Source organism: Musa acuminata, chromosome BXJ3-2 (assembly GCF_036884655.1).
Source record: "Musa acuminata AAA Group cultivar baxijiao chromosome BXJ3-2, Cavendish_Baxijiao_AAA, whole genome shotgun sequence".
Taxonomy (NCBI): Eukaryota; Viridiplantae; Streptophyta; class Magnoliopsida; order Zingiberales; family Musaceae; genus Musa; species Musa acuminata.
In genome coordinates, this window is record NC_088350.1 from 36,087,806 (window position 1) to 36,100,122 (window position 12,317).

General features: G+C 41.8%; 1 protein-coding gene and 1 pseudogene across 1 annotated transcript; both read right to left on the reverse strand.

Moving 5' to 3' along the window:
- Positions 1-1,360: 1,360 nt before the first annotated feature.
- Positions 1,361-6,801, reverse strand: LOC135631644 (uncharacterized; annotated as a pseudogene).
- Positions 6,552-9,621, reverse strand: LOC135631118 (transcription factor bHLH110-like). Its single transcript, XM_065138546.1, has 7 exons — positions 9,423-9,621; positions 8,502-9,081; positions 7,905-8,042; positions 7,729-7,794; positions 7,416-7,481; positions 7,191-7,253; positions 6,552-6,963 (listed from the first exon to the last, which is right to left on the reverse strand). The coding sequence occupies exons 1-7, from the start codon at positions 9,545-9,547 to the stop codon at positions 6,829-6,831; spliced, it is 1,173 nt and encodes a 390-aa protein (XP_064994618.1). The 5' UTR covers positions 9,548-9,621; the 3' UTR covers positions 6,552-6,828.
- Positions 9,622-12,317: the final 2,696 nt, after the last annotated feature.

Genomic DNA, 12,317 nt, shown 5'->3' on the forward strand with positions numbered 1-12,317 from the left:
AAACTCCTTTGGTGTATCTTGTCAAAGCTTGGATTGATTTCGTCTGGTCCTCGTACTTAATAGGCTTAGTTGGTTTGCTGGATAAAATCAAGTGAACTGCGATCTTCTTGAGCCCTTATAACATCATGAGTTATTGGTGGTTTGCACATTGCTACTAGCACTTGTCTGTGACCAGTGGAACTTCATTACCTGCCTGCTGTGATCTCTCCCTTAGAGTTTCATACTTAACATTGTCACTTTCTTCACCTGTCTGCTTATCACTCTTGTTTACTTTCTGAAAGCCTGCATTTTTCAATATCTAGTATCCGATGTACATGGATGGATGCAAGGCATGGTCTGTACCTGCATGTTGTGAGTACCAAGTATGTAGCTTATGGGTCCAATTGATCGGAACCTCAAAACTCTTGAAACATGTGGAATATCGGACATCAGCTTTGCATGCGCTTTTCCTCTTAAACCATTCATATGTTCCTGCGTATCAACTGTCGCTTGTCCCAGGGTTTGATTACGATATATTCAGTATTATATTATTGCGAACTCCTCGTTTGAGTTATATGAAGGTTTTGTTTGTTGGTGTGCTTCTGGATCTTCTTTCACATGGGTCATCTTCACTTTGGCTCCAGCTTTTGCTTCTGATTCTTGGCTGCTAGGATTCATCAAGCCTGTTATGGTTGTTCTTCTTCCAGCATTTGACCACTTGTCTGTGATGCTGAGGATGAAAACCAAGGATGGGGCCTGATGAGTGTACTGTATTTGACCACTTCTGGATCTTCTTTCACATGAGTTATATGAAGGTTTTGTTTGTATCTTCTTTCACATGGGTCATCTTCACTTTGGCTCCAGCTTTTGCTTCTGATTCTTGGCTGCTAGGATTCATCAAGCCTGTTATGGTTGTTCTTCTTCCAGCATTTGACCACTTGTCTGTGATGCTGAGGATGAAAACCAAGGATGGGGGTGATGCTGAGGATGAAAACCAAGGATGGGGCCTGATGAGTGTACTATATTAACTTCTGCTTAAGTATTTTGATCCGTGATTGAAGAACCAAAATAGAGTTATTGGTTAATTAACTCATTAGAGCCGACCTTGGGTAGGGATCTCCATATCAGATTCTTTTATGTCATCCGTCAATTAATCCAATCATTTTTCGCATGAGTGCTCATTTGTTTCTCCGAAATGGTCACACAGTACTGTTGCCCATCTTATATAGTAGTGCTAATTGTTGTTCTACCATTACAATTCAATGATATCACTTTGTTACATCCTTAGTAGAGACTGCCTAAGATGCAGCACCCAAGCAATACTCATTTGAAAGCCAAGACCTTAACTTGATATGATCCATAAATTGACCTGCATAAAAAAAAAAAAAAAAAAGATTAGAAAGGTGAACGTGCGGATAATATGTCATCATCACATACGAAAATGACAAAATAACAAGGATTGTAAGCAACTAGTATTTATTAGGCACAAAAAACTCTTGAAAACAAACATAACATATTAGGCACAAAAAACTCTTGAAAACAAACTTAACAAGCACACACAAAGAAAGTTTCTAACGCAGATGCAACCTAATAAATACTATCGACCCTTTTGTCAACCAAACACAATATTGGTACACTTATGTCAACCAATATTCACCTAACACTTTTGTCAACCAAAAAATTGGTACACTAAAAACGTTGTACTGCATAAGAAGGGAGCTGTTTGGGCTTCCTTCACCTTCGTGCAATGTTGCATAATCTAAAATATTTGAGTTTTACATGACAGAAATATAAAATAAAAACATTGACAACCAACAAAAATAGAGTTGACTATAGTAAATTCTTCCTAGTACATGATGCCTAACTAAAATCACTCGAAAACACTGGAAACCGACAAAAAAAAAAAAGAATAAAAAAAAGGGTCATAAACCTGCATTGAACACCTTAACAAGGTTACTCCATGACACTTGGCCTAACTACCAACAAGCTTATATAATTCGTGTAAACCCCAAAAAGAAATCTAGCACCTCTATTCATCAAGATGATGATCCGGCCATTTATTCATGTATCAAATGTTTACTAGGATCACAATCTATCAACTCCAAGAATACCAAAAAAAGGCTTGCTACCCATTAGCATTCACGCATCCGCATAACAGATGAAGAAATGCATGATCTACAGCTAGTACAAAATGAAACACCTGTAAATATATAGATATAGTGAAAACAGCTGTTCTTCCTAAGATAATCTCATCTTGGGCCACATTAATATCTATCTTGACTTGCCACCCCTCCTCCTCGTTGAAGACTTCCGACGAGGCATCGATTGAGCTACCATGAGTGCAGCCCTGATGGGCTTGACATGCAAAGCCCTGTTATTGCATGTGATCATATATCCTCTTTGCATCTTCCAACAGCCCGCCTGCCAGAAGACCAGGTAACAAGTTTTCCTCTACTCCAACATATTCTAAAGAGACATGCAAGCCTTCTCCTGACATGTCCTTGAGTACATGTCGCAGAGGCTAACATGAATCTCAAATGGCCCTTCACCCTTCTTTGTTAATTTGCTAAACAGGCCTTCTGCCGCATTCACTAGCTGTCATCTGCCCAACCAGTCCACCAGAATACTGTATGTTGCTATCCCTGGTTGGAAACCATCCTTCTCAAGAGTTCGCAGCAGGTCCAAGGCCTTGTCCAAGAGGTTCTTCTTCACATAGCCCATAATCATGCTGGCAGTGCATCTGTCATCTGGCTTGTGGCCAGATTTAATCATGTGATCAAAGAGGCACCGTGCCTGGTCAGGATCACCTGCCTGTCCATAGGCCTCCACAAGCATGGTAAACAACTCCAAGGTTGGCTGGACTCCTGCAAACTGCATGGTGTCCATAAGTCTCTGTGCTCCATCAACTTGGCCATGCTCCATGAATGCTTTCGAGGGCTCCATGTATATCTCTTTCGTGGATTTCATGTCTCTCGACTCCATTTCCCTCACCAGTGCCTCCCCTTGCTTTGGGAGGCCAGCCTTCACATAAGCTGCAATCATTGATCTGTAAGCCTTCCTTCCTCGCCTTGCTATAGGTATGAACTAATACAAGGGAAGTGAGAATATCTGGCACGATGCCGCTTTCAGTCATCTTCTGTAGAATTCTCTCAGCATCTTTAAAGTAATCTACCTTACCATGTGCATCAATTAGCTTTGAGTAATCACGAATACCTGTCTCAAAAGATTCCATAGTCAAGAGGAGTTCAGTGACCTGCAAATGTCAGGCAAATTGCAAGATGCATATCAGTAATCGAATCTCAGCTCAGTAAAGGCTTCTACATTTGCAAAATGGGATGCGAAGCATGCAAATTGGCATAGAACACACTAAAAAATTAAGAATGGAAGCATACTTCAAATTCAATTTTGTTGGATCTTAATTTCGATGACAATACAACTTGATTATTCACCAATAAAGTCTGACATTTAAATTGAAATATTCAAACTATAAGATCCCGCTGCCTCAACTCATATGTACAGGATCTAGATTGATGAATGAAGGTCACTGCAGATATACAAAACGCAAACAAAGAAGGAAAACTGTCTGCAGAGAATAGATGTATTCACCTAATCATATAAATCATCTTATGCATCTGCATTTTACAATATAGATTTCACTTTTCTTTCTTCTTCTCCAAACATCAATCCATGCAAGATAGACAAATATCTCTGCAACTTTTATTGGTTACATCATCAAAGTGCTCCTCTATTCCAGTCACATCATAAATTTAATGGGAAATCAGTGCTCGAGTAGGATACTTCAACGTCCAGCTGAATGTTTTTGCCACATTGTGCTGCATTCTTTAACCGATGATCTGAATTACTAGAACCTTCAGATCTTCCAAGTATCATTCACGACCTCTTTATCAAAGTTAGCTAATACTTTAATTGATGCACCATAGTCTACCGATGGACAGTCTGCAAAGATGATATCTGCTATGGACCAATCGACTAGTATCTTAGGGTTCTGGAAGTGGAAGGTGCTAAGAAAGAAAATAATAAAGACGAATTGGAGAGGGATAATGCTACATAAACATAGATTAAGTTAAATATATGGGATAAAGCCTTATAAAAGACATTCATGAAAACAATTTATTCCACTTACGGCCATAGAGAACTAGGGAGATTTTGAGTGAATGGCAAGCCATGCAGAGCATCTAGGTTATGCGTTCAATGCTTCCTGTCATTCTTAGACCAGAGGTAACAGGACTTCCAGAATTCTGATGAGAGAGAGAGGTTGACTTGAAGAAGAGTCTGTAGAGCGAGGAGGACAATGAAAGAAAGTAAAGAAAAAAAAAAGGGAGAGACTCGGAGATAGAGATCTTGAAGCGTGAAACAGTTGGTGTGGTTGACACCTGCTATCCCTCTGTCGCTGCCGGTCCATCACAAGTAAGAGGAACTACTGGGATGGGTGAAGGACAGAGGAATAAGAGCTACAACTATCCTCTTGATTTGAGCTAATCTTCAACAATTAAGTGTATTATGTATGTTTAGAACAAGAACAGAAACATTTAAGATTGGTTCTTTATTTTGATTTCTACAGTATGCAACTTGTTTCTTCAATCTGGAGAACCCCTAAGGCCTTAAACACCATAAGCATATGACTTTGGTTGATCATAGCTGCACATTGCACAAATAGAAGCATGCCAATTAAGATCCTATATTATTAGCGAAAGAGATAACCTAAATAACAATTATCCAAGATAAGCCTTCATTAACATATGCAAGATTTCTATGCCAGAGCGAATGTGTGTCTAAGTAAATAAAATTGTATGAACTGACCTTTAAATATAAATCCACATTTCGCTCCTTAATTCTATCAAGCAATGCTAGCCTCTTTGGCTGGAGGAACTCCTTCCAGTCCGCCACCAATGGTGGTAGATCATCCCTCTTTGCCTTCAAAGAAAGGATCCTCTCCTCAATCTCGTTACACTTTTCTTCTACAGGCTGCAACTCCTCAGGCACAAAATGCTTCTCAGCCTCCGCCACCTTTATACCACCTCCGCCCATTTGGGGGTCCGACAAATCCAGCCCATAAATCGTGTACTTGAACTTCCCCTTCCTCTGTGGAAAAGCTGCCACTCTTGACGCTCCACCTTTCTCATCCGCCAAAGAGACTCCATGCATCAGTTGGAGAGTTTAGAAACGCTCCTTTCTGTCGATCTTCCTGCTTCTGAGCTTGCTCCCGCATCTCATCCAGGCTCCGGCAAAACTCGACCTCATCTAACTATTTCTCTCGCCCGTTTGAACCGAAGTTCTCTCGAAGCAAGGACCCCCGGATGCCGATGTCCCCTGCGAAGCGAATCGGCACATCTCCTTGACCTCATCGCAATGGAGGTATTTCTTGAGCTCCTTCCTCATCCGATCCCTTTGCATCGCCTCGTGCACCGAGTTACTCACTTCCACGACAGTCTTCCACAGTCCCTGGCTGAGATCCACAGGGGGTCCTCGGCGTCAGCGCCAGGCTCCATCGAGGCGACAACTTTCTGGCAAACGACGAGAAGCATGACGTCGAGGGTATGTCTCGGGAGGGCCCGGTAGCCGCCGGCGAGCTAGGGATGGATGGCCTACACGAAACGGGAGAGGAAATCGTTCGTGCGGCCGTCCTGGTCGTCGCCTCCATGGGCTTGGGTTTCTGCCGGAGGGATCGACGGGAGAACTCGCGAGGGGCTTGGTTGGGCAAGAGTGACGCTTGGGGGGATCGGAGATAGGCCATGGAGGGATCGAACTGGAGCCGAAGGGGAAGGAGGAAGAGGGCATTGGGGAGTGGAGATCGAGGCAATTTGGAGGAGAAGGAAGCGATGGTTTCGTGGGAGAGATGGTATGATGGTGGAGTCATGATACGACGGAGCTTGGCCCTAGAAAACGAAATCGCTTTTTCTCCCCCGCGTGATCCGACGGAGAAGATGAAAAATGCCTCGCGTGCCGACTCAACACACGAGTTTGGTAGCGACACGAGATGGGCATCCACTGATCTCCAAACACGCAACCTTAGAGCCAAGGAAAATAATTAATTAATTAGTTTAGTTCGATCAAGAATATATGTTAATTAATCAGTTTTCACTCACTTATGGTCTGTCTTGCATAGGAACAACACTACTATGCCATTTATTACAGTATGTTATAATAAATTCTTGTTGAAGAGATGTTCCATTAGTCGTCAGTGATAACAGTTAAAGATCTCTCCTGTGATAACAATCTTAACAACAGTCGAGATCTCTCCAACTCTATTGAAAAGATATCGTAAATCTGTCGAGAAAAATCCTCCTCTATTAAGAAAATTTTTCTCTTCTAATATATATAAATAGAGAGTATTGTATTGTTTAAACTCAATACATTCTTTTCCTTTATATTTTATATCTATCAGTTAGCACAACTAGCTGAAACCCGCATTGATATTTCTTCACTAGTGCACATTATACGAACGTTTCCATGTACCATCAAACTGGTAATGCCATGCATGGTTAGTCTCTCGGAGAATATTTTCATGTATGAATGAATGATCAGAAAACACATATGACACGCCACCACCAACCCCATCAATGCATCGACCACAATTACATGTACTTACTTCTTTCAGATGGTAGATCGATCTACAAAAATCACCCACGCCCTGCTATTTCTTATAAGCTGAACGAGTTAATTTCTCCTTTGACTCGTATCATACATATATGTCACCATTACAAGTCCAAACTGGATGACCTCATGAGAAAGGTGGTGGTGGAACATGCAACGTTCGTTTCTTTGTCTCCCCAGAGCTGGAATTACTCGCTCAAAACCCATGGAATGAGTACACACACACACACACACTCAATCACTTCCCCCATATGTGGCTGCCGACCAAACTCCTTGCTCCGTTGTTGTTGTCATGTATGATGTGCAGGCCAAGGGCACCAGGCAAAGCCCTCTACTCCTCAGATCTCGCTTTGCCTCCTCATTCGATGCCTAGGAAGAGGGGTGGGTAATAAGTTGTGAGGATGGAATGGAAGTGCGTGTCTTTAAAGCTTAATCCGAAGAGAATGCATGGATGGCTAAATTGTATGGTTTTTCTTACAGAATTGACCTTGTGTACAGAAACATGACATGAGCCTCTGACTAGTATACTCCACCTCTACAGACGTTATTATTATTGACCTACAGTTGTTGATGTCATGGGGAAGACGGCTACGTACCTCTCGCGTTGTCCTTGATCTTTTTTTGCTGCCGGATGACCTCATGTACGGCACACTTAGCTTCTGCAAGATACCATCATGGAAGAGCAATATATCGTCATTAGTCACGCAATTGCGATGCTTCTCATCACAGCAGACGTACACCGGTCAATGAAAAATGGCCACAGCAGACGTATGTCCAAACGAGAATAGGTTTGCGTTTTATCTTATACTGATGCTGATTACCTCGACCTGGTCCAAAAGGAATTTAATGTATCCGATGGCCTCCATGAGCACTGAAGCCGTGTCAGTCTGCACATCGTAAACCATGCATGACATCAAGTTATAATAAATTTAAGGACAAAGGTAATGTACAAATAAGTAGTGTATGGATAATGCATCATGTACATTATCAATTGTCGTCTACCGTTTCGTTTTATGCGGTGCTGAATAATGCCTGATTAAAGTTTTCTTCTTCTTCTTCTTCTTCTTCTTTTAGAGAAGCGAAGCACTCATAATGTTTAGAGCAGGTAGGTAGGTAGGTAGGTTTGGATGATACCTTGCCGAATGGTGCCACCAGCTGCTGCAGTGCTGCAATCCTATCCCCCAGCTTCTCCTTCCTCACCTTTTGTTTCATTTTGTTTTGGGCCATCACCACGTCAACCAACACAATGGATCAAAATACCAATGAAGCAACCGCGACTATATATGTGGCCAGTGCTCCAAAACATATACCTTGAACGGAGAGCAGGAAGAGCGCTGCTGCTGCTGCTGCTGGAACCGAGGGTTTCCGGGTGCTGCTTGACATGATTTGTGCTCCCAACTGCTGTTGCATCTCATCGCTTCTGTTACTCCGCTGACCAGAGATGGCATCTTCAGAGGAGCGTCCAGTTACACGGGTATTAGCTTTGTGGATGTGTTTACAACCCTAAAGAAAAGCACGTAAAATTTTCTTTCTTCTTCTCTGTGCAGTCTTTTGCTTCAGAAAAGAAAAGACGATTCGTGTCGCTCGATAAAGCTGAAAAGTGTTATTGTACTCTATGGCATCAACGTAGGTTCTCTGAAATTAACACACAGACAGCCCTCAGCCCTACTAATGTCGTTGTCATCGTATGCTGTGACGCTCATGGGAATTTAATTACTACCGCTTTATATTTATATATATATATATATCCCTATTCTTCATTTTCTTTTAACCTTTTTCTGATGAAATGCCTTTTCTTTTTTTTTTTCCCACCTTAGCTATCATAGTTCTTCTAAAAGTATATATATTATCATTGCCCACTTATTCGTGACTTGTTTGATTAGATGGGAAGAGATAAATGTACCCACTTTATGATGGAGGTAAAATGGTCCTTGAATCGATTCTTGTAGATGGTCGAGCCCGGAAGACGCATCCTCTCCTCCTAGCAAAGCCATTCCAGCCAGCGACGGTTGGCAAAAGCTGACCCCTCCTCCTAATCCAGCTGAAGCCGAGAGATCCAATGCATGAACGTCATCCATCATGCCTGGCCGATGCGGACAGGACTGCGAAAAATTAGCAGTCGGAAGAGCCACGTGGCCACCTTCATAACTATCGAAGCTCGAGTTTTCTGGCAAGTTTCCCGGCAGCGGCCTAAGGCCATCCATCTGACAATCTGACGCTAATGCCCTCATGAAGAGCTTTTCGTGTGGTTGGTCGTCTTGATCCGAGTGATCCTTAAAGAACCCATCGAGCTTCCGGAAAGAGTTGTCTGTCAACTCCTCTTTGGCCTTGGCTAGGTTAAGTTGATAGGCAGGCAGCTGGTTCACGAAGCCCTCTTGGTCATTGCAAGCCCAGTGACACCCCATGTCTTGAATCATCGGTGAGCTATGGGAGGAGATTTCATGATTTAGAGTTCCATTGGCGTTTGAAATGTAGTCACCCAAGTTACTGCACAAAGCCCATGCATCCAATGAGAGCAAAAGCCAAGCTTGGGAAGAAGGTCTCTAGGATTACAATAGGGCACTAGTACTTATCAGAGATTAAATGTGTAGAGCACATATGCTTAAAGATGCCATCATCCTTAGGTTTCAAATCCCTAGGAATCCACGACGGAAATAGAGGTAGCAAACAGACCAAGCAAGAAAATTCCAAATCCTAGGGATTAGATAAAGTGAGTTCTGACTCGCCTACACGTAGAAGAGAACAAGGATAATCGAGTCGTTCTTCTATATACCAAGGAAGTATACAGCCGAGCTGAGCTGTGGAAGAAGTCGAGTAGGAAAACTTACAGTAGCTGGTTTTGGTTCCACTCACGGCTGCAGGCAAGATCATGGAAAGCTGGAACCGTGGCTAAAGAGGCGAGGCCATGAAGCTCTTCTTGGTGGAAGTGATCCAGATGTGAAGAACCCATCATGGTGCTTCAAAAGTTTGATAGCCCCAAGAAGAGAAAAGGGAGTGCTTACAGGAGCTCCGGAATCTACTCCTCAACCCAAAGAAACAATATTTGGACAGCTAGCTTGAGCATATAAATCTATTTCACTTTTACAGCTTTCCTCTTTGCTTTTCCAACAATATATATATATATATATACTTGGAGCTGCAGTGAAACAGAGGACGGAGTGAAATTGATAACGTACCCTCCTCCTCTTTCAAACCGCTCTGTGCAACTGCTGTAGGTCTTCACTTTCTGGAGGAACTTTCTGCGGCACTGAAATTAAAGAGCAGCAGCAAATTATAGATAATACAAAATGGTGGTAGAGAGGCATAGGAGGGAGGGCCTTTCTGTCATCACCTTTAGCTTCGCTTTAATAATAATAAATTTAAAATACTAATATATAATTATGTCTGTCGTTTATTTTTTTATCTATAATTATTTTTCATTGTAGCATGTTTTTAAAAAAGCATTTGGATGATTTTTCAAACATTTTTCAATAGGAATTATTATTAACTATTTACATCATTATATTCCCCAAAATTTGAACTATCATGTTCATTAATGTTATATACCACCAATTACATCTTTAAATATGGACACGCATACAAGTTGTCTCCGGGAACTATAAAAGATATAATAATATAACACGACGATGTAACCAAGCAGATAGTTAAATGTGAAAGAAAATAAAGTAATCATGCAATTACAAAGACCGAACATAATAAGCCACTTATTAAAACGTATTTATGTACCCAATAACGCCTACGGCATAAGGTGAAATTTGTAAGACTTTAAATAGTAGTGGAGATGCAGATAAAATTTGCTTAAGAACGAGGTGATGACAGTACTACTACGAAAAAGGTTCTAACTATTCCCCCAAGAATTGGATTCTCGCATGCACTTTCCTAGAAGAAGTGATTCCTACAGTCAAGATAGCAGCACCAATCCCTAGCAAACTTCTCTCTTTGCTACCAATTAATTACGGTCATCCATCCATGCATGCACGCACGCAGGGGTAGAATATATGCTCCCAGGAGTGCTTAACCAATAATAAATAGTTCAGGACAAGAAAATGGAAGAGAAAGATGTATCCGATCCTTCCTTTCCGTTGAACTCTTTTGATATGATATAAATCCATTCCATTCGAGGTCAAAAAGACGAAACCCAAAGAAAGAAGAAGATATATATATATATGGTTCATTTATTTTGTTTTATTGTTACGCTCAGACATGGAACGTAGTGGGACACCAGCCGCCGGCCTACTTGGTTGGTTCTTTGCCTGTTGTTGTGATGATTTCATGGGAGCAACATTAATAACAATATACACCATTATTAATTTGCCTGGCCCTCTCTGCCAAACAAGTCCACACACCTCGATCGTAAATGGAGGACGTTTGTTCTGATTTAGTTTTGGCCCATGTCATGATTCGTAGAATATGAATTATGTAAAAACTAAATCGGGAGTGTTCCCAACAAATATCCTTGAACAATAATACTAATAAGAATTGCTTAGGTCTCTTTTATAGGTGACTCTGGATACGATAACTTTCGAGATCGTTGATGGTCGGATGGGAACGTATAGTGTTTCATGTTGAATCATGATATAATAGTTCATTGTGCTCGATGCTCGTGTTGACTAATTTAATCTAGATCGTGGATATGCATCACGCACTAATCACACGACTCGAACGATCATGTATCACAATGTGATGCCAATGTATCTCTCGGTTCGATCGTCATATGTCAGCCAAATGTGATTATTATGTTGGATGATCGTGAAATCAAACATCTAGCTTATATTAAATAGTACATTTATTATTGTACAAAAAGGAATGTTAACAATTCCGTCTAGATGTTAGTAAATTGGATTTAGACACGCCTGGCTGGAATAATGCTTTGATAGATAGCTCCACATCAATGAAGCTGACATTAATGTTCTAACATCACATGACCAAGAGCATGCAGGTACAGCCTGCAGCTGTTATAATTGGCAGACGACACTTTTCCTTCATTATGCCCAAATCAACTTCACTTTGTCGAGGTCTTAACACCAGTCGACTCCAGCTCCAAAGTATCTTTTAGTCAGCCCTTTGATGCTCTCCTTTGCCTCTAAGCATTTATCATCTCCCACTTTATTATATATTCCTACTCCAGAACTTTGGTTCGTAGCTAATCAATCTTGCTTCCTTCCACCTGCTGAAGGAGCGAGCACCGAGAATAATGCTAAAAAGATAAGAAGCCTGTTATGAAGTGATATACATTAAACAGGGAGGACTGTGGTCAAATGAAACACCATGATCCATGGATAGCCTTTCTGGTCCTAAAGCAGCCTAGCTGCTGCTCCTGCTCCTGCTGCTGCTGCTTGGATAAGACAAGGAGTTGAAGTGGAATATATATATATACATATATATATATATATAGGACTCCTGACTGTATATGGGTTGTCTAATTTGCTTCTTACGCATACGCGCGTGGAGGCAGAGCGCCGCGGCTTGTCGCGGTCGGTGTGCCTCATCTTTTGAAAGGCTGGAGGGGCCCCCGTCACGTTGTCTTGTACATCGCGTGGGTTGTCATGTCCACGCAAGGACACGGCATGCGTGCATCCGCTCGTCGCACAGACTGCGTGCAAGTTGAGTGGCACCTCCACACAGAGACTACCTGTGCGCAAGGCGTGCCTCGGTAAACATGCAAACCGTCTCGGCTACAACGTAAGTATATAGTTTAAGAGCAGATCTCAGTAGTGGGTGGA

Excerpts from the sequence above, each read along its gene's own strand:
- LOC135631118 (XM_065138546.1), bottom strand. The coding sequence starts at position 9,547 with ATGATGGGTTCTTCACATCTGGATCACTTCCACCAAGAAGAGCTTCAT. Across the intron at positions 7,795-7,904 it reads CTTCCTGCTCTCCGTTCAAG|GTGAGGAAGGAGAAGCTGGG; the intron begins GTATATGTTTTG and ends ATGAAACAAAAG. Across the intron at positions 7,254-7,415 it reads TCCTTTTGGACCAGGTCGAG|AAGCTAAGTGTGCCGTACAT; the intron begins GTAATCAGCATC and ends GGTATCTTGCAG.